General features: G+C 39.7%; 1 protein-coding gene across 1 annotated transcript in view; it reads right to left on the bottom strand.

The window, feature by feature from the left end:
- Nucleotides 1-22,610, bottom strand: part of CACHD1 (cache domain containing 1) — a 121,122-nt gene that overhangs the window by 72,381 nt on the left and 26,131 nt on the right. Inside the window, exon 2 of the mRNA XM_079982393.1 lies at nucleotides 7,032-7,094. Within this exon, the coding sequence (XP_079838519.1) occupies nucleotides 7,032-7,094 (63 nt within the window). The remainder of the gene's footprint in view (nucleotides 1-7,031; nucleotides 7,095-22,610) is intronic.

Raw genomic sequence — 22,610 nt, 5'->3', positions numbered from 1 at the left:
GCAATATATATTGGAGGCTTTACCAGAAACCTCACCACCACCACCCCCTTCTTCTAAAACCCATTGTATAATTTAACCCATATGATTTTAAGTGGTGTGCAGACCACCCAGAAAATGGCAGTGAAAGGCATTATCCTTCAAATAAAGCCGATGAGACTGTCTCTGAAAGAATCAAGATGGTTTCAAAAGGCCTAGATTTTACAGTTACTTTGACAATAATCCTTTTAGCTCTCAAATTCACACAAAGTTTTCAACACGAAGGTTGTCTTGGCTACACTATGTGATGTGGGATGTACAGTGGTAAAAGTATGTCAGGATATTTAAATGTTTATTTTCATGCACATAGCATATTTTACCATATTTATTATAGGTCTTTTTAAAAATGTCCTTAAATTAAATACTAAATTCCTAGAATGTATATTCTGTGACATTTTGTCACTGTACCAAAATTGGCAGCAATCCTGGGGCCATTCTTTATGGCAATAGGATTTTGTCTCCATGGGACGTACATTCAAATACAGAGTTTGTTTTGTTTTTGAAACATCACCTGGATCCAGGAGGACGACTGACTTTACCATAAATTATAACTACTAGTAATAACCTTGACTTGTACGGTCCTAGTGTCAGAAATCAGATGTGAAGAAGCAAGTTTGCAGTCTGGGAGTGCTCTTGAAACCAACTTTGTCACTGAAGACCTAGGTGGTGGCCTTGGGGGCTAGGAGAGCCTTTTACAAGCTTAGGCTAGTACATCAACTGTGACTGCTTCTGGGATAGCTTGATCACAGTCCAGGCACTGGTAACTTCAAAATTAGATTACTCAACACACTCTATGTGAACTTCCACTGTGGTTGGTCCAGAAACTGCTTTACATAATGATGCTGCACCTTTCTGCACGGATACGAGTGAGATCCTATCAGTATATTGCATCTCTGGTCAAAGTTCTGCATTGGCAGCCGTTTTGCTACTTGACCAAGTTCAAAGTTTTACTATTAACATGTAAAGCCCTTAACGACTTAGGAAGAGTTTATATGAAGGGTTCAACTAACTTAAGATGCAACCAACTGAAGACTTATAAGATATGGTAGAAACTCTGCTATACTAGCAGAACCAAGTAAAACTGGCAGAAATTAAGTCACATCAGCACTACTGTGGTGTGTGAGCAGTATGCCAGTATATCTGCTTCACCAATGCCATTCTGCGGGCATAAAGCTACAGACTGGAGGAATGGACAGGTTGGAGGAGGACTGAATCCTATACCCTTCAAACCTCCTTCTCACCTGCAACCACAGCTAAATGTTGTGCCATTCAGAGCCAGGGTAAAGAAAATGTTTCTCTCATAAGAATCAATGGAGCATCCTATGATGTGTTTCCACAGTCAGATTCTGGCTACTAGTTATGTGGAAGGTTACAATTCAATCTGAAATAACACACACTGGATACCGCTTTTAAGTAACAGAATAGACCTATTGTCCATTCTCTTTGTCAACTGACTACTTGATCAATAAACTTGAATTCATAGACTATCTACTCAAAAGGGTGAAACCAAACATAATAGCTTGGGATTAGGGAATTCATCTCTTTCCCAGAAGCATAGTTTGTAAACATCTTACCTAAATACATCCTTTGAAGTGCCCAGCATTAGTCACTTTTCAAGGACAGAGTACTCAAATGGAATGACAATTGCTATCATGCTAGTTTATGCTAGCCTCCCTAAACATGGAGGCCTCCAGATGTCCTGGGCTACAACTCCAACCAGTATCCTGCCAGAGCAGGCTGGTTTGAGAACATACCACTGACAAAGCAGCTCAATGTATCTAAGATAAGTGAATCACGGAAGGCAATCCACACCAAATGACAACTAACTGTTTTCCATTTGCTTTTTCATATTAAGATACGCAGGCCTCAAACATTCCTCCAAGTGTCAGCTATGGGTTTTCTGTTCAGAATATTCCAGCTACTTCCATGTAGCTTGCCGGGATTGTTAAACCTTTACTTGTGTGGCCCTGGTATTCTCTCTGGGAAAATAGTGGTTGTTTGCAGGCTACAACTTAGGCTTCCTGGGAATTTGGTCTCCTACCTTAAGGTGTTTTCACATCATTGTTTGCTGCGCCTCTAGCATGCTCCCACCACCATTTTTTAAGACAGGTTCGCACAACGTTAACTGCAATCTATCTGCATTCTATTGCTTTTAGAGAAATATTTATCTTTGATGCACTCACACCAGGTTCCACGTGATTTGAAAATGGAAGCAGTCATTTCATTGTGGTGTGAACAGATCAGGGGGCTTTAGAGCACACACAGGAGACAGCAAATGCACAAATAAAACCTTCTGCAACACTGGGGAGAGAAATCAGGTGATTGTGAACAGCAGTGGGATATATAAACTTGGAAATGCAGCAGAGGAGAAACCACCTCAGAGGGGTTCAAGCTGAGCACAGCCTGAGAGAGACCTTGTAGCTACAGAAGACATCACCTGTTCTGTAAAAGGTATTGATGCTGTGCTTGTGCATAGAAGTGTTTGTGCCATCACAAAACATGGGTAACCCATGGGTGTTATTGGGAGTGATGCGTATTTGGTGGGTGATGACAGAATTGCTAGGGATCTTTTCAAATCATCTTCACAGTTGTTACACTGCATCTCTCCCCCTCCCTGTAGCTGTTGTGTTTTTAGATTGAGCAACAAAGGGTACCAGCTAGTTACACTGGTATAAGTTCCACATAGTGGCTGCCATCTTAGCGGGACCACAGGAATGCCTTGCACATGGGATTAAAACACTGTCATACCCGAAAAATGTGTTCCTATTGCAAAAAATGGGTGTATAAAGAATTTGTATGTTTGCCAAAGGCTCATTGAGAAATGTAAAAAATCAAGTGTGCAGAAAGCAGAAAATAAATGATACCTTCTCTGGTATTTCCACAGAGGAACTTTACCGCAGAGCAGTTTTGGATCTGTGATTTTTTTTAAAAAAAGGAGCAAGCTTGTAGTCACTAAAAATATTTTACCCACAGTACCACACTAATCTATCAATGTTTTTCTCGATTTTTTTGTCAAATATATATTGGAACTCAAAACTGTTGCCCAGTATTTCTAAGCCGTATCTTCCAAAAGCCAATCTTCACATTGAATATTGCCCTGAACAGTAATGGTTAACTAAAGAACTACTGAACTCGGGAGAACTACTGAACAATGTCAACATGAGCCTAAGCATGACTAATGGTAATGTAATACACAGCACTTGGCTGATAGCAGTGTACTCCTTGAAGGGTATACCAATTATCTTGATACTCTTCGTGACACTATTATCAATTATCATGTTATCAGTTATCATAGCTCACTGCCACTTAGCCAGCAATGGAAGCCAAGGTGATAAACCTGTTAATTAAAATGAATATGTGAACACTCATTTATAGCCAGTTCATATGACCTGGTATTATCAACTGCTTCCTCTGACACTAAATATGCTGAGATGGGTTCAAATAACAAGAAAGGGGATTTAGACTAAACAACAGGAGGAACATCCAGATGCTATGAGTGGAACAGCATCCAAACAGGCCTGCCTTGAGAAGTGATGGATGCATGAGAGGTTTAAGCAGAGACTAGATAGCCACCAATTAGAGATGGCATTGTAGAGGATTTGCTGCAGTGGCAGAAGGTTGAACCAGGAGACCTTTGAGGCCCCTTCCAATTCTATGATTCTAGGAGAACAAGAAGCTCACTGGAGATAAAAAATTGGTGGTAGCTGTTTTTATAACCAAGCAACTGAGAGGGTACTTGCAATTACTGTATCACCATCATCATTGTCACGTCAACTCTCCCTGACAGTATCTTATTTCAGTTTCTAAAATTTGGTCAGACAACTGATTTTTACAAGGCTGGTATAAGCAGCAAGCATTACTCAATAAGTCTCCAGCCATGACTATTTACACTGCCAGCCAGCCAAAATCACCCATTTGATGACTGAAAGTACTTTTCCTCCCAGGAACTTGGGGACAGACACGTGTGTTTATCCCATTTAAAGCACAATTCTATACATGTCTATTCAGAAGTAAGCCTCAATGACTTTCAGGTATGCGTACATATGAAGCAGTGTTAGAAGCTAGGTTAGAAAAGCTAGGAACCAAATGGCTTTTGGGACCTGGGTTGTGAGCGCCAAAACAGAATGTCTAGTCACCACTGGGAGGGGGTGGGGTTGGCAACACTTTTAATTTATTATTTTGTTAAGCATGAATTAATACACAATTAATGTTAAGTGACACATTGTTAATATCACATTTTTAGCAGAAATTGTCAATACAAATATATAAAAAATTGTCCAGTAGCACCTTAGAGACCAACTAAGTTTGTTCTTGGTATGAACTTTATTGTGCATGCACACTTCTTCAGATACACTGAAGATAAACTTGTTAATACAAGTTTAACTTGATGTTGACAATAAAAGTATCGGTACCATACTCCAGTTTTCAAAACACTCTACCCTTTATTGTTAAACTCCATATTGTCTATCCTTAACAATTACTTCAAGGCTTCAAAGCACATACATTTCAGTAATTCTTGTGTGTCAGCCAGGCTCAAAAACTGGCACCCAGACTTTTTAGGTGCTCGCAAATGGAGAATCTTTAGGTGCAAAATGCACCTGGCGCCTGCTAATTTTGAACCCTGATATGAAAGCAATGCCTCAAAATGACATGTGAAGCTGGTGAGGCCTAGCGAGTCGACCCAAGTCAGCACTGTGAAGACTTGAACTCTGTTCTCCAGGCCTATGACAGTACTACTAGAACTTATTGGCTATCACTAAATAAACTCTGTTTTAAGTCTGCATGTAACAACAAAGAATTTTGGTGCCATTAAGATAAAAGACATTTTTGTGTCATGAACTTGGGGGTCAAATCCCACCTCTATAAACTCAGTTGACGTGAATATACACACTGTAAAGTGAGACCAGAATGCAAGCAATGCACAAGAAAGATAAGTCCTATTACTACGCAAAGCACAAATGTGAATGCAATCCAATCCAGAGAGCAAAAGATACTGAGATGCAAACACCTAACCAGAGACAATTAATTTCTGCAGTAGTTTGTCTCTATTCAGCTCAAGTCTGATAGTGTCAAATCTACAAATGAATTCCAACACAGCGGCTTCATACAACTCTCCTTTCAAAACTTTGTGAGGTGTTTTTTTAAAGACGTATGACAACATTCTTGTCTCACTGAATGACCATGGAGACTTAAGCGTTTCCCCGCCAATTTCCATTTTTTATGTTCATTTATTATGTTTTGAGAAAGCAGTCTGGTTGCCTAATGGTAATTGGGAAAGGCATGCTTGGAAACTTCTCAGTACACCGTCCGAGGGATTCTGGGAACACAAATTTTGGAAACACACTGGCTTAAGGAGTGAAAGGGATGGAAAAGGTATTGCGTTTTGCCTTACAACTGTCCACTTCTCCCACCACCAAATATATGTCTCATCGTGCCTTAGTAACAATTACAATGGGGCACGTATTCCACATTTACATAGCCAGGGAGGCGTGGTTAGAGGATCCAGCTAGGGCAAGGGAGACCCAGAGACAAATCTCTACTCTGGTATGAAGCTGTTGGGGCTTTATCTTCATACTTTATCTGAGCCTAGCCTACTCTGCAAGGTTGTGTTAAGAATAAAATGGGGGTGGGGAAGAACCATGCACACAGCCCTGAACTCCTTAAAGAAAGGAGTTGGGTAGGATAAAACCATACTAAATAAAGAAACACTAAATTTACATTACCAGTAAAATATGGGATGAGAAATGAGGTAAAACTTTTAAATGTTGTTTTTGTTAGTTTGGAAATTAACCTGATATGAAAAGAAGGGTGCTTGCTTTAGATTAAGATTCTAGCCTCTATTCCAGACACAAATGAGAATTAAGTGGCAGCATCTTTCATTTCCCCAAAGAATAATGGAAGATCGATCAACTCTATTTTCCCGTTTAAAAACACTTCTCTTCTCTTCACACTAATGCGTAAGAGAGATTTCTCATGGGGAAAGGAAGGAAAAGGCCTTCTTCTTCTGCCACTCTTTTCCCAATAGCCACTAAGCCAGTGGCTCTCTATCTGAGGAATTCTGGGGTTGCAGAGAAGCTTGCCAGAGTTCATCTGTGAGAAGATCAATTGTGGCAGACAAACACTGGAATGTCAGCTGGTCTGCAATCAGTACAGTTTCCCCACAATGTGCAGCTGCATGTGAGCTCCAAGTTTTCTAGGGAAAACTCGGTTCACATAGGTTGACACTTCAGCCCAAGAGGCCTAGCTGGAGCGCTATATGAAAGGAGTACACACCCTAGAACAAGCCCTAGCATGCTTTGGAACATACAGGGACGAGGGGAGTTTAAATCCTTTCTATAAGCATTTCAGAAAACAGAGGGCCCAATGACCTCCTTGCCAGCTCTAATCAGTGCAGTGTAGAAGGCCATGTAACCCGCCCCTTGTGTTTATCATCAGCACTGGGATAATTGACGCAGTTGCATCTTCTTTTTGTTTCTTCTGCGGGCTTTTTGCTTCCAAATGGTCCTTCTCTGTGGGCCCACATGGCCCTGCTCATTCCATCATCCTTTGATCTGTTTTCCTCCCCGCAGGCAGAGGACAAGCAAAAGTGCTTCCAGATGAACTGCCTTTGTTTTGTTTTGTCTTATTTACACTTCAGGAGGTTTGAATGCTGTTTTCTCCACTCAGAGAAACTTTACTAGAGAATCCTAGTCTAGTATGAATGCAGCCATCTACAGGAATCAAGGGGGAGAGAGATGCAGAATGACAGTCAAACCTCAATTGTCTCTTTTTAAGGGGGGGAACCATGCAATTCATGAAATAGTAAGCTGCACTAAAATCTGCCAATGCCAAAATATATCAAACTTCAACTCCTACTTACAAACAAAGATCATAACTTTAGACATATACGAAAGCAAACGTACAACAGAAACCAGCTACTGCAGATATAAAATTTTAGGTTGATTACTACTATAGTGTTACTGCCATATAATGCTGATCAGCAAAGGAATTCTTACCTGCTGAACTTCACTTTCTCCATTTGAAATTTTTTCTGTGTACACAAAGGAGTTGAATATCCGCTGTAATAAAATTAAGAAAGATTGATTAGACACATCGGTATAATATCAGTGACTGAGCATATTTAGGTGAAAAAAGCAGCTACATACGGAACAGGTAATATAAAAGAGAAGATTAAGGATTAAAAGAATTATGGTAATAAGAGACGGAAAAACCAAAGCAGTTTCATTAAAAACACATACGCTTCCATAATTAAATTAAACAGATGTTTGTGTTTTGTGGAAATATATAGGATATTGCATCCAGAGTGCCTGACATTGATTGCAAGTGGTATGAATTTAAAATAGCTATGCTTCACATTTCAAACATGGCTTTCCCCAAATAAAGTAATTGTTTACATATACCATACATTTAATGCAATGCAGCTTTTTCAAAAAGGTTTTTTTTTTTAAAAAAAAAATCTCATTCTAAATTTCATTAGGAGCCTGTCTAGATTTCACTTATACTCAACGGGCTTTGCTTTGGGACTCCTGCGGTGGAAAAGGAGCAGCAGCATTCTGTACCTCCCTTTTCCCACTGTATACATACATGTTGTTGAAGGGAACGGCACGGAAAAAGTGAAGGCTCCTTACAGAGAGACAAAACTAAATTGTTTATATATTACTCACACACATCAGTACACAAACCAGCTCCGCTCGCACCCTCCCTTCTCGCTCGTGTTCTCCAGTCTACGTCTTGCTGGTCTTCTCCTTTATCTTTCCTACATCTGGGTCAGCAGCAGTGAGAGAGCTAAGAGGTTTTAGAAGTGGATAACCTTTACCTACAAAGCAATAATCAAGGCTTCTACTGGGTTATTGAGAGGAAGCCTATCCAACCTTAGCTCCCAGCCCAGAGGCAGGCATCTGCTCAGTCTATCTTTGCCCCCAAAGATCTTAAGGAGGCTTGGCTTGGGCAGAAAGGAGACAGTACATAGCTTCCATTGAGCCAATGCCATCAAGGGCCTTCAGTAACCACCTCACTATTGGTGATGGGCTGTTCCCAAAGCAATAGGAAGGGGGATCTTGGACTCAGTGGATGCATGTAACAAGCCAAACATCTCCTGAGAACCATCTATCTTTCCTACTTTTGGGCTGATGGTGGAGAACTGAAGCTGCAGGCAAACATTGACAGGTGAGCAGGAATGCCTATCTGTCAATCAGTTGTTGTTGTTGTTGTTGTTCCACTTAATGCCAAAATAGGCTCTAAGCAGTTTAGATGTTTAAGGGAGGTTGCCAAAACTGCCAATCTGCTGATTGATGGTTACAGCAACCTCTTCATAAAATACATTTACTGCACCAATCAGCTGGCTGACACTGCCAGCTCCAAAGGAGGTTGTTGTAACAGCTGATCAGCTAATTGGGAGTTACAAGGAGCCCCTTTGAAGTCTGTTTGGAGGAAATGGTTTAGAGTGCAAAGGAGCATTTTTTCTCCCTCTGCAGACATCTGTATACAGAGATTGATCAAATTAGCAAAGAGTTGTGTACAAAGCCAAAACAGAAATTTATTATTCTTATCAGTAGAGAAGTATAGGCAAAGTAACTACATTTGCATCACGACTGCTTTACATAATACATATGTATTTTAAAAGAAAAAAAGATTACTTCCACGGAAAAAAGGTTATGATCGTTTTCCCCATTTATTTTCTACACTTTCTAAACTTAGAATTTTATTTTATTCTATAGGCTCATAAATTTATATTGTTAATATGCCTATATCATGTAACTAAATACTGTACCCATATGTACCATTTATTATTCTGCCAAATTATGAATATTCACAACTACCAACAAAATAGCATGAATACTTATTTTTCATGTCATGTAGAAACACAGTTATTCAAAGAGCTACCATATAGCATGCTTAACCAAGAGTGTGGCTCTTGTCTTCACATAAGTGATAAGAGAATGCATACAGAGAAAACCCAATCTGAATTACTTTCATTTTACAATGCTCCTACCTCCTTCTGTAGCTGGCAAGCTAGGGGTGGGGGACCTGTGGTCCTCCAGATGCCCTTGGACTCCAACTCCCATCAACCCCAGACAGCATTGCCAATTGTCAGTGGTTAAGGAAGCTGGAGTCCAGCACCAAATGGAGGGCTATAGGCTCCTCATCTCTGCTCTAAGCAGCTATAATTATGTGGCACAAAAATACATCTGTGCTTCCTGGTCAGAGTTTTTGGATCAGGGGTTGGCAAGGTTTATCTTGCCTGGGCCGGATCGGTCCCGCAGAGATCTGTCCGTGGGCTGGATTGTGCAAGTGCATGAGCGCGTGCACCCACAATTTCCAGCGTCTGCACGTGTGCAGATGTGATTTCCGGCGCTGCAGAAGCAAGTTCCCGTGCCGCGCTGGCTTAGCACAGCGCATGAGAGAGCGGGGCAGCTCATGGGCTGGTCAAATGACCTCCAAGCGCTGCTTCCGGCCTATGGTCTTTAGGTTGCTGACCCCTGTTTTAGATAATGCTTCTTGTATCATAAAAACTTCATTTACTTGCAGACCAATCTGTATTAACTGTAATCACAACTGTATAATATGCACTCTTTTGTTCAGGAAATAAATGTTACAAATTGGGAAACTCATATTAAATCAATAGTTTAAATCACGATTAAGCTCAACTACTTAAAAAATGCATTTCAATCATAGGCATACAGGCAAAGCCGACAATGATTTATTTTAAAGATATATGGGACCAAAGACAAATGGTAAAGAGCATTTTTGGGGGGTAAAGGGAAAAGGAACAAATTAAGTACAGTACATTTAACTAAGGTGGGAGTGTAACCCACTGCCAAAGAACTGCAGTAATTTGATCCTAAGTGTGCCATATGTGTTAATATTAAGATTAAATTGCTTTCCAAGCACCTTATTCTAAAAGATAAAATGTATTGTTGACTACATCGAGCAACAACAGATTCAAAACACTTCATCATATTAATTTTGGTGTCCGGTTTAGTTCTTTGAGTGCCACACTTTGTGTGCAGTGCTTTACAGAGTTTTAGTTTATTAGCTTCTTCAATTTATATACAGTGTACCTCGGGTTACAGACGCTTCAGGTTACAGACACTTCAGGTTATAGACTCCACTAACCCAGAAACAGTACCTCGAGTTAAGAACTTTGCTTCAGGATGAAAACAGAAATCGTACAGCAGCGCCGTGGCGACAGCGGGAGGCTCCATTAGCTAAAGTGGTATATCAGGTTAAGAACAGTTTCAGGTTAAGAACGGACCTCCAGAACGAATTAAGTTCTTAACCCGAGGTACCACTGTACCACCCTCCATCCAAAAATCACAGAGGTGTAGCAAAAAAGGCGATTCACAGCTAAGGATGCAAGTACCTTATCTGAACTAGATGTAGCATCTAAGCAAATAAAGATATAAGCAGCAGTTTGGCAGGTCAAATTCTATCCGCAGCACTCCTCTTGCCATCATTCAGGGAAGACATATCCTTGGTCATAGAAAACACTGTGGAATAATCTTACATTTTGTTCCACTGATCTTATGACTGTCACTTTCCCTTATTCCTTTCCCTCTTGGGGACTTCAGGAATTTATGAAATTTGAACTCTTAATGCTAAGGCCACCCCTGGAGAGGGCGGCAGTAAATCTTCTGAGTTTACAAGTCCCAGTGAGCCTAAAAGGATTAAAAAGGCAAGATACAACTATTATGAAAAAGCCCAACACTGAAACTTCCTCTCATTCTATCCCCTTTATTAAACGCTCTGATCAGTTTCTAAGACTACAAACAAACCTTTCCCACCCCACCCAATTTAGAGAAGCTAATTTAACATCAGAAGAAAATACATTAAAGGTGTCATTTTGATGCAAAATGAACTGCATTTTCTTTTCCTCTCACAAATTGCTGAATATCTGGACATCAAAGGAAACAAAGAAATAGCCTCTTAGCTAACACTGAGGTTTCTAGCCATAATACGAAGCTAGCCCTTAACCTGAGCTTTTACAGATCTATGAAGAAGCATTAAAAATAATGTTAGGAAAAAAGAGTACCAATAATCACTTGTTTGGTTACTTAGCTTATGTTTTCAAGTGAGAGTTTGAGTCAAAAAAAAAGTATAAAAATTTCCACTATGAAAATGTTTGCTTCAAATCTTAATTTTTGCTACCTAACAGCAGCATATGAATACTGTGATCACTGAAATGTCCTATCTTTTCTCCCCATGGTTCCTGTAATTAAATGAAGGAAAAATTGTGTGATTGCAAGCAGCATGATTGGAGTTATATGTAGTTGGGCCCTTTGATATGGATAATGCAGTGCAGTTCTGCATGCACTTTGCACCACACACTTTGAAAATGTGGCATACGCGAATTTATCTATACTGTATGTGGAATATCTGACAAATTACCATCATTGATTCGTGTTTAAACATGAATGGCATATACAAAACTGCTGGGTTTATTTATACATTTATCTGAAGTACTTATAATTCACTCTTCATTGAATATTGTCGATTCCAGAGCGGGGAACAATGAAGTAAAATAATAATATACAGGGGGAAAGCAATAAACAGAAATTGCAAAATCCATCAAAGTATGTCCAATAAACATCAAACAAATAAACAGCTCCATTATACAGCAAAAAAACCTAAACTACAACAATTAGAAATTCCGATTTAACAAAATACGTGGATGAAGAAAACAGGACATTCAATTCACTGGAAAAACAAATGGCCTTATCAATAGTTCCCACACCATTTCTTACTTGGTGCAATGCAACCCACTCACTTACCCCTCCCTCAATCAGAGAGAGGGCCCCACTCTGTGCTAACAGACTCTCATTCTGTCTTTTGAGCACCTTCACTGCCACTCTCGAACCCATCCAGGCTCTCACCATGAGCAGCAAATTGTGAACTCTTAATATTATAACTAATTGTACCATATGCTTTATCAAAATGTAAACCAGCCTAGTAACATAGTACATGGTCTATTAGTTTGTGGTTGACTTTTAAAGCTGTAAACAACTTGGGACAAGGACATCTAACAGAACTATGTCCCCTGATACAGACCAAGCTCACCTGTAAGATTTTCTTATGGATGACCTACTGGTCATTTCACAATCAGCAGACTGTCCCTTGGGGACACTGCAAAAGTGGGCTCTCTCAGTGATGGCATCCAGTCTTTGGAATACCAACCCTCAGTCATGAAGTGGTCATCTTAAAACAACTCTCAAAAACTTAGGTTTATGCAAGTTTGCCTAGACTCTTACCAACTCCTACTTTCTAATTATAGGCTCTTTTTAATATTTTAAAAGTAATGAATTTTTAATGCTCAGTTTTATTAAATGGTGTTCTGCTTTAATTACTTCTATGTAAACCACTTGGAGATGTTCATTACATTAAGCTGTATACAATTTTTATAACTAAATAAATCTGAGAATGCATACTGCTCCATGCATCTGTGCTGATTCTAGATCGCCATTTGTGGGGATGGGAGGAAAAGAGGAACAACAGCTCTACCCTGACTAGGCTCATGGCCAAACTACATGTGACCAGATCTAACATTTATTTATTTTTACTTAAAAGCAGCCTCAGTGATGCTATAATTTGCACTGTAGCAGCAAAGCTGGGGGTGGGGAGGAGTCAACCCTTTCCTATGACATTTTATAAAACTAAAGAAAGTACACAAACATACACACAGCTAACCCTGAAGCAGAAACAATTTCCCAATACGGGGCAAAACACTTCCCCTCCCAACTACAGTTGAAACGAGCAAAGTCTAACCACTCATACCATTCCTTTTCTGCCTTATCCCTTGAATATAGGAAGTGGAGATAAGTCCTCTTCTGTGCCAGTACTGTAATTAAGGCTCGTGCTCCCTATATAACTTGGGCACCAACTGAAGACTGTTGTATTCTCTTTGGTTTTGGTCCAATTAGTTTTGATGCTTGCTTTTGCTGCTCTGAATTGTTATATTTGATCAAACTGTTGTTTTGTTGATTGGTTTTAGTTTTGGTTGATTGTAAAAAAAAGAGACAGGTAGCACTGAGCAAATAAATGTGCTAGTTAGAACCCTTATTTCCACATCCACCTGTATGACTTGCTTTCTGTCTTTTGATGGGGGCCGGAGTTTGCTAAGGAACAGAGGAGGGAGGACAAAAGACAGGGAGCATCTTAACTAGGTGAAGAGGAATCCTGGAGAGGCAGCATGGCTGGCACACTGCAGCACTGCTTAAGAAAGCCTATATACCTGTATCTCATACAAGCCAGCATATTTAACCTAGCATCTTCATTAAACAGATTTTCAAACCCTTAGCTGGATTTAGCATTTGGGGGAGAATCTTAGAAACAAAACAAAACCAAAATGGACGAAAAGGAGACTTAGGGAAAGTTTCTCCAATTCTTAATTCCTTTATTACATCAGTCCTTCACTTCCTTTTCGCAGTGACTTGTGCCAATCAAACCCTTGCCCAAACATCCCAAAAGGGTGAATAGCAAGTTATTATTACCACAACAGATTATACCAATGTAAGAGGCTGTTCCACTAGGCTCTATTTCTGAAAGAACCTAAGCTGGCAGAGGCTTTCTGCACTCTGCTTTATTTTATTTATAGACGTCAATGGGATAGTGTAATTGCTCAAAGCTATGCTCAGTTACTTGAAGACATCCAAACGGAGACCATTAAAAACGTAGGGGGAAAAGCTTGAAGCCCCAACTGGGACACGGTATTTCTAGACATAACCTCTTCGAAACCCCTATTTACCTTGAGTAAAGAAGAGCTGGAAAACTACCAAAAATGTCATCAAGATACTTTTTTTGAAGCCAAAGAAGGGGAGGGGGGAAGGAAAAAAAATTAGTTCCACATGTTAAAACGATTCAGCATTTAGTCTATGTAATTTGACTAACGTTATACTCATGACAATGCGCATGGCAATCTTACAGAAAACTAAAATTGATGTTATGCAACCTCAGAATATAAAGCAGATGGTGGAAATAAACCTCCATACACTATTAATTTTCTTCATCTTGAGCCTGGGAGTAGGGGACAAGGGAAATATATTTACTATAATCTACAATAATAGTAGATAATTATCCAGTGGATTCCTATATTCTCAATAGAGGTCAAGAACAGAATGACATAACGGGGTGGGGGTGGGGAGAAGGGGAGAGCCACACTCAAGAGTCCAAAAATGCCATTATCAAATGGTACAGTGTCCAATTGTAAAAGATAGAGGAGCATTTCCAGTACAAAAGCAATTCTGAAATTTACAGTGGTACCTCTGGTTGCGAACAGGATCCGTTCTGGAGCCCCGTTCGCAACCTGAAAGGAATGCAACCCGCGTCTGCACACGCATGGCTCGCAATTCGCCACTTCTGTGCATACGCGTAACGTCATTTTGCACGTCTGCGCATGCACGAGCGGCGAAACCTGGAAGTAACCCTTTCCAGTACTTCCGGGTCGCCGTGGGATGCAACCCGAAAAGACTTAATCTGAAGCAAACGTAACAAGAGGTATGACTGTATAACAAATTAGCACAAAGTACAAATTAACAAATACATATAAATATTCTAAGTAGAATGCAATGGCCAGGTTCCCATGTACAGTAGTGTTAAGTCAAATCATGGCTTGTCATTAGCACGTTGGGTGCCCAGGAGGAGAGTGCAGCCGTGTTGATCCTCCCTAGTACTTTCAGGTCAATGTAGAGTGGCAGCTAAGCTTAGCATATTGCCCAAGCTCAGACTTGGTTAAGCTCTCTCCTCCTAGATCACAATCTAAAGCCAAGTTTTGTTCTTTTCTCTTTTGTCAGGCCCAGTCCCAGTGCCCAGTTGACGTTTCATAGATCTATAGGCTAGGGCATTTGGGGTAAATTAAGAAGGCAAGCAGCAGCCACCAATGGAAGTGAGGCTTCCCATCATGTGGCTCTGTCTTTAAATACCATATTGGCCTGAATATATTGGCCGTCAGGAGCACAGGGCAACAGCGCCCGTCACGTCCATGGCTCCCAAGCCTCCCCCAAGGCACCAAATTTTAAAGGTGATGCTTAAATTCAGGTGAGGCTTGTATTCGGGCCAATACGGTAATGTGTTTGTTTCTAGTAGTCATGGCACTAACAATGAGCACAAAGGGAGGCTACCTATGCTGCTCAGCCACCTGAAAGGCTGTTGCTACTGAGGCAAACCAAGGAAGGAAGAGACTCAGTTACATACAGTACTAGCAATTGCTATGGGGTCACATACTTGAAACAGCTGCAAAATGCAGATGCCATCACCTGTACAATTTTTGCAGAAACCAACACAGGTATAAAATTGAAGTATTCCATCTCCACGATCATGAAGCTGTAACTCCTGGTCACCAATGTCTTGCTTTGCACTAGCTGAGTAAGTTGACTTGCCAGTTAACTCACTTTTCTTTTCTCAGTTCCCAAAATATGAGCCAGGAGTTGCTGCTTCGTCATATGAGAAACCATTCTAATACAATTGGGGACTTCTGTTTTGTTCTTCATGGATATTTATTAAAAGACAGAAAACAGGAAAACCCTATCAGAATCTAAGAGGAATGTTGGCCTCAGAAGGATTATGTTCATGTCGAGAGTTTCGTTTCATTCTTGGCGCTGTGTTTCTCTACTTTATAGATCTATCAATCACAAGACAGGCTGCACACTCACAACTCTAATGGCATGGGATAAGCCTGTGTAATTTCATACTCCACAAGAAAAAAAAGGTCCAGTACATGCAATGCTGTATGCACTATAAATCTGATCAGTACAGGCAAAGCTGGAAATATATAGTTTTCACATGCTGGGAGTGCAGTGCATGAGTACATTAAAGTTCTTGTGTTGTCATTGTTTACATAAATAAAAGTGAATCACCCTGAAAATAAGTTACTGAAGGACGACAAAGAACATTCATTCAATATTTAAGTGAACATTGCTAAAGGTGGCATGCTAAGAAAAGAAAATATAAACAAAACATTGCTGAAAATCAAAGGTTAAAATATAAAGAATTCACAAAATGAACAAACGAATGCTAACTTTGGATTCAAAGTTATATACTTTTAAACTTCAGCACTATCTGTTTTGCAATAACCCAAGCTAACAAGGAGTACCTTATAGGCTGCTTATATAGATACAGCCTAGGCACAAGGTATTAGTCTCTGAACTTATCTAAATGTCTTTCCACATACGAAAAATGACACCGCAGATTTACAATCTTGGCAATAGCTATGTAGACACCTCAGAGTCAACCTGGAGTAGTTTCTATTGCACACCTTTGAAAACAAACACCTCATTATTTCCTTTTTTTAAAAGAAAAACTCTCACCACCTTTGGAGTCTTGATATTAACAAATTTATGGTGGCACAAACAGAACAGGGGGAAATGCCTAGAAGTGAAAAAGTTTAAAATGTTTGGAATTCAGCTTCATAAAGAAGAATTTATAATATTCAGTGGGGTAACAGTGTAGTAAGCTGTTGCAACAAAACAAGACTAACAAGTTTATTATGGCACAAGTTTCAGACTACAGATACCCGGAATGTTATCCTAAGCTTAAAAACCAGCCACCCACAAGATAAAATTGCCACTTTCCACACAAGTAATATCGCCATGTAGCCATTGGGAGGGTTTGTCTCCTGCTTTTTAACAAAACCATACACAAATCTTTAGCATGTGGTCAAAATTCCTGTGGTTTAGTACTGAAAGCCATCTATCGCCAGCTTTACGTCAAGAACAGTTTATTTAACGGGTCATCCTAATTATTCTATTGCTTATACTGAATCACTGAAAAGCTGAAATCAAGTGTACTTTACAGCAATACTCCCCACACCGCCTCCTCCAACAAGAACTATTACTGTTAGGTCTGGAGATATTAACTGCTGCAACACTCAAGGATACAAACTGAAGAAATGAAAAACCACATCCTCAGGTGCGGGGGGGGGGGGGAGTGTCCCATTTCCTTGCCTGCTCCACTAACACTGCAGTGCTACGTATGTCTACTCAGGAGTAAGCTGCACTGAGTTTAACGGGGCACGCTCCCAGGTAAGCATGTTCAGCATTACATCCTAATTGCTCACTTGCAAAGGAAAGTCGTATGGGCTTGAAAGGGTATTTTATTTAAGGTTTTAAAAAGAAAAAGAAAACATTCCTGACCCAGATTTGCAGACTGTATGAAACCTGCAACGCTGGTGAGTAGACATATTTTTAAACTTATAAATTAGGAAGTGAAAGGCTGGGACTATTTCCCAGTAATTATCAATTATATCCAACTGCTTTCTCTCAGTCAGCTACCCTAAATTACGCAAGAACTACTGCTTTTGACAAATTGCTACAATTAAAACAATTTCTATTACAGATTGGGGTGGGTGTATAAATCACTTGTCACTTCGCCTATCTGATGAATTGCAACAAAAAAAAGATTTATATGTCCTTAGGAAAAGCATACCTGTTTATTCAAAGTAAACACTATAATGCAATTTCCTTCCAAACATCATATTTATATATTATTTTCATTATTTAGGATACCCCTATGCCAATCATGGGTGCAATGTCTTACTAATTTGAAAGAAACTTGAATCCACAGCATACATTGATTCCTGAAATTACAGAATTTCCATTCTACTATAGAAGAGGAAGGTTTCCTTAAACTCATTCATATTTAATTTTTGAGGATGGTTCACTTCGCATAAAATATTTATTAGTCAGGTTTTTGAAATTGCAATGCTAAAATGTCGGTCTCCCTTTCAAAATAGTTTTCACTTTACTTAAGGTTATATGCAAGCCTCTCTTTTCTTGGCCATCTCTGAAGTAAGAAGGACACAGTTACAACATAATCTTGCTAATTTCAAAGCTAATTGCATAGAAAATGGATGAGAATAGATACTATTTCTTAGACAATTTTATAAGTCACAGTAATCTGATGATACATGTAAATGCAGAAGGAACCCCTGCCAAATTCAATGGAACTTGCCCCTATGAATATAGGATTGCTCCCTATTGCACCAGCTTTTTCATCAACCAGTAGTCTGATTCATCTCCTAAAAAATTTCATTTTAGTTTATAATCTATATAAACATGGAGCAACATCAATTCTTATTAAGCACTATTAATATAATCCATTCATTCATTTTCTTTTCTTTTCCACACTGAATTGCTATGAAAATTTTATGTGACTGATGTGCTTCACACACCTGCTTATGACAAAGTCATCTAAAAGAAGGGAAACAGGCGTGACAGTGGCCAAAGGTGCATTTTCCACACATAGCATCCGAGCCGGCTCATTACATGTAGAGTTAGCACGACAGCAGTGCACCCTTCGAGGCCATCAATCATGACTGTGCTAGTATGCAAATTAGCAAATCATGTCGTAACTACATTTAGACGTGACAGGGCATGCATGGAACAACCAAGCGCTTTTTCCCATGGTCCCTGTCATGTCTGTAAATTCAGCCCTAAAGTGACAGTCTACTGGCCTCCCCAACACTCAAGCTATAATGAAATATAAAATTAAGTGAATGGCTAGGGACTGTAACATCCTAAGCTGTTCTTGGCAAACTGTAGAAAAACAGCTAAGTGAAATCAAATTGAAACCAGATTTGTATCATCTCTTGCCTATCTTTATTGCTTTCTAGCTTGGTACTGGAATTCTCTGCCCCCAGACATCTGGTTAGCTCCCTCTTGCTGCTACGTTGAAAGGCCCCTTAACTCATTTGCTTGCTGTGGTTTTTTTCTAGATTGGTGGAACCTTGTCCCCATCAACTTTCTTTCCGTGTCTCTGTTAAATTGCAAGCGACAGGGCCCTGCCTTGCTGTTTTAGAAGCACATACGGAGAAACAGTGGAATCTGAGATATGAGTTTTTCAAAAGCTAAGTTCCTCATCATTTTTTGGTGTAGATGCACTAATGGATTCCTTATCTAATGGAAACCTAACAGCTGGAATGTTTTATGAGACTTTTTTTATTGAGTTCCAATTGTGCCCACGATGCTCTTTTTGGTAAAGCTGTGACCTTTCTTCCAAGAACAATGGAAGAAACTGTGGCAGACCTTGACCATGACCATCTTGACCAATTCCTGGAAGTGCTGCTCCCTGCCTTGCAAGCCTTTTTCCACCTGGCCTGGTTGGGTGGGGCCCTGACTGACTCCAGCTACAAAAGCTGAGGCTGGAACAGACTCTTGGGCTGCAATGTTGTTTGGGGGTTGCTGTTGGGTTTTTTTTGTATCTTGTGATTTATGTGGAAATTGTTCAGTCGATTTTTAAAAAAATATATTTTACTTATTGTTTCTGATACTTTTGTTATGTTGTAGTTTCAGTTATGTATTTTTTCATGTTTGAACATGGTTTGAACTGTGGAAAAGAAGCATACAAATAAAATTATGTATTTATGTATGTATGTATGTATGTATGTATGTATGTATGTATGTAAAGAACCCCAAAACTGAAATCTGGGGGAGGGCAGATCTATTATACACAGAGAGAAGGAACATCTGAAGATGTTCAGAGCAGAACAATGATGTTTTGATATATGAATGCAGGCTATGTATATGAAGTATTCAAGCTTCAAGAAGTGAGAGTTGCATTAAATCCATGCCTGAAAGATTCTGAAGAGACTCTCACCACTGTTACTTAATGTGAAGGAGAAAAGACCTGCTTTGCTTGCCACTACTCAGGAATCCACAACTCTAACCATAGCCCTTACACAGCAGTTACAAACCTCAAGATCTAACTGGGTTGGAAACATGACCACAAACAAGTCCTTATTAGTGACAGACAGCAATTTACTCCCTGAAGAAGTATGAAAAACGTTTTGCCACCACTGCCACCTCTACGCTAGCGGAAAGAGACAGAGAGAGTTTGTTGCTTGGTTGGCAGAGGCAGAACCAGCTGAAGCAGACCTCAGGAAATGTTTGCAGGTGGCAAAACCAGTGCTATAGCCGATAGAGATGGACAGACAGACAGAAAGACAGACTAGAATCAATGTGAAATTGGCCCAAATATAAGCCACACCCGCAAATAAGCTGCACCTTTAAAATTCAAAGGGGGGGGGGGAGAAAAAAAGACAATACCCGAATATAAGCCGTTCCCTTAAAATTCCACAGGAACCCATATGTCTGTTTCAGCAACGATATCGTAAAAACCAATTTTTGTAAGGTTGAGAATTTAAGCCACACTTTAACTTTTCATGGTCAGAATTTGGGCGGGGCGGGGGGAGTGTGGCTTCTATTTGGGCCAATACGGTATTGGGAATTCTTAAAGGCCACCTGCTAAGATTCTTGTCTGAGAAGTCCCCAATTCAAGCATATGGGAATTAATTCATAGCTAGATGATCTACCAAGTCACCACAATGTCTTTCTTACTGTATTCAGTGGGAGGTGACCCACTCATAAAAAAGAAAAGAGACTGTTTTGACAATTTCCATTCCTACTGCAGCCTATTGCAGTAGTCCCTGAAAATCTGCCCTGAAGAGTTGGGGAACTCTCCAGAATAAGGTGAAAGGTGTCAAAAAAGATAATTATGTGCCCTCTCTAGAGCAAAAGCACTAGGAGACCAATTAGATTCCACCTATAGGAATTAAACACTTGTAATTATCTCAATACTTGAGAAGACTCAGACCCAGTACACTGTATGTGGACTGAGCCCTTTGCTCCACTCACAAGAGGGCAAATATTTGCATAAAGTTGGCATACACTTCATGTCATGTGCAAATCTGCTATATTACTACAATCAGTGCAGGACCAGAAGTGGTAGGGAATCATGGATCTTACTCTTCACTTCTGCCTCACTGTGTAGCAGCAAAAATCCTCAATACGAAATTGGCTTAGTAACTTAAAGTGAAACTCTACCTGTATCTTTTAAAGCTGTAGTGTTGGGAGTAGTTTTCTTGGCACACAATTTTCAGGGTTTAATGCTGAAAAATTAAAAACTGTATCTATACCAGTTTTTACCTAGTCTTGTAAAACTCTTGCCCTGTATTTCAGCTTATCAGTTTCTATGAGCAATGCTTAGCAGGTGATTAATCAAATCTCTTACCATTAGCAGTAACAGAAAAAAACAAAACAATATAAAAATAATTTTAAAAGGGCACCATTATTTTATGCTCAATTTGTTTAAATAAGAGCGCTTTGGGTTTTTTTGGTCCAGATTTCTGAGCACAGAATACCCCTGGACTGAGCAAAAATTGCAGGTGAACTTTTTCCGGCTATGGAATCCTAGCCACAAAGTCTACTGCAAATATCAATACTTCATGGATGTCCACTTACACAACACGCTTCTCCCCTCATCCATCTGCTGTGCCCTCCAATCTGCTCCAGAGATTCTCCAAACTTTCCAGAGCAAATTTTGAGAGTGGGAAGCAAAGGGTATAAAGTCCCATTGGGCAAGGAGAAGTCTGTTCTTCTCGTGAGAGAGCAACACTGGATGTCATCCCATACTCAAAACACTAGACTTAAACAGCATCAAGACTTGATTAACACATAGTGTTAATAGAATTTCATTCCATATACGGTTGTATAACAGTGTTAAGGCCACATGTGCATGTACTTGCAATATATTCACTTGCCTACAAGCACAATACTCTACATGCTGTGACCCACTTTTTCCATTCATATTATTACAGATTAAAAACATGAGTAAGCTTTATTTCAGAAAACTGGTTATAAGCGAATGTCAGCAAAGTCTTATAGACGTGCAACTTTCAAGTAGTGAACATGGTACATTGGTTAGGCCCTCATTTTAAAATGTAGAATATATTTTGAAGAGATAAGGTCTAGTTTCATGGCTACCAACAAGTAAAGGACTTCCATCTACACATTTTCCTGCCCCTCAGTATGGGGGCAGGGGCAAGAGAGAGAGATTGAAAAATAGTTTTCCTCCATTTCACCCCTCTAGTCTCACCTGAAACTGACAAACTATGGACTATGGCTAAATCTTAACTATGTTTTGTTTGGGGGGAAATTAACTACAAACCATGGTTTATGAACAAATCATAGTTAAGATCAAATGCAGGTTAGCGGGTCAACTGCAACACTAAACTATGGCCACTGGAAACTTTTCACTTTTGATTTCCATCTTCTCCTTGCAGCATGCAATGTCAGAATGTAGCCAATGCTTCAGTAATCTATAACTGCACAGTATCCTGGTGAGGAGACCAATTGTAAACGTTGTTTTTTCCTGTGAGCACTATGACAGAAAGTAAGGTAATGATTATTATAGCAATGAAACATTATAATTTCCCTATTTTAGGACCTGGTTCACAGGACATAGTAAGCCAAACTATGGCTTAGCAAGACTTTGCAAATGTGTAGGTTCCCAGAGCAAAGCCAAATCAATCTAAGCTGATGTTTGGGCTTAGCATGACATCCATGCTGGGACTCCTTGTTTAATCTCTCATCTCACTAACCAAAATAACAAACTTGGCTACAAGCTTGTGCTTAGTGAGGAGAAAATTCAACCATTAGTCCTAGCCCGGACAACACAGTAAGCTTTGCTTTGCTGTGCTCTAGGTGGTCACACACTCACCAAACCATAGTTTGGCTAACTGTGTCTTGCGAATCAACTCAGTATGTCCAGTTCCAAAGTAATTATTCTTTAATAAAGAAAATTTGTGG

The sequence above is a fragment of the Podarcis cretensis genome (genome assembly GCF_951804945.1).
Source record: "Podarcis cretensis genome assembly, chromosome: 6".
Lineage (NCBI taxonomy): Eukaryota > Metazoa > Chordata > Lepidosauria > Squamata > Lacertidae > Podarcis > Podarcis cretensis.
This window is presented reverse-complemented; position numbering and strand designations above follow the sequence as displayed.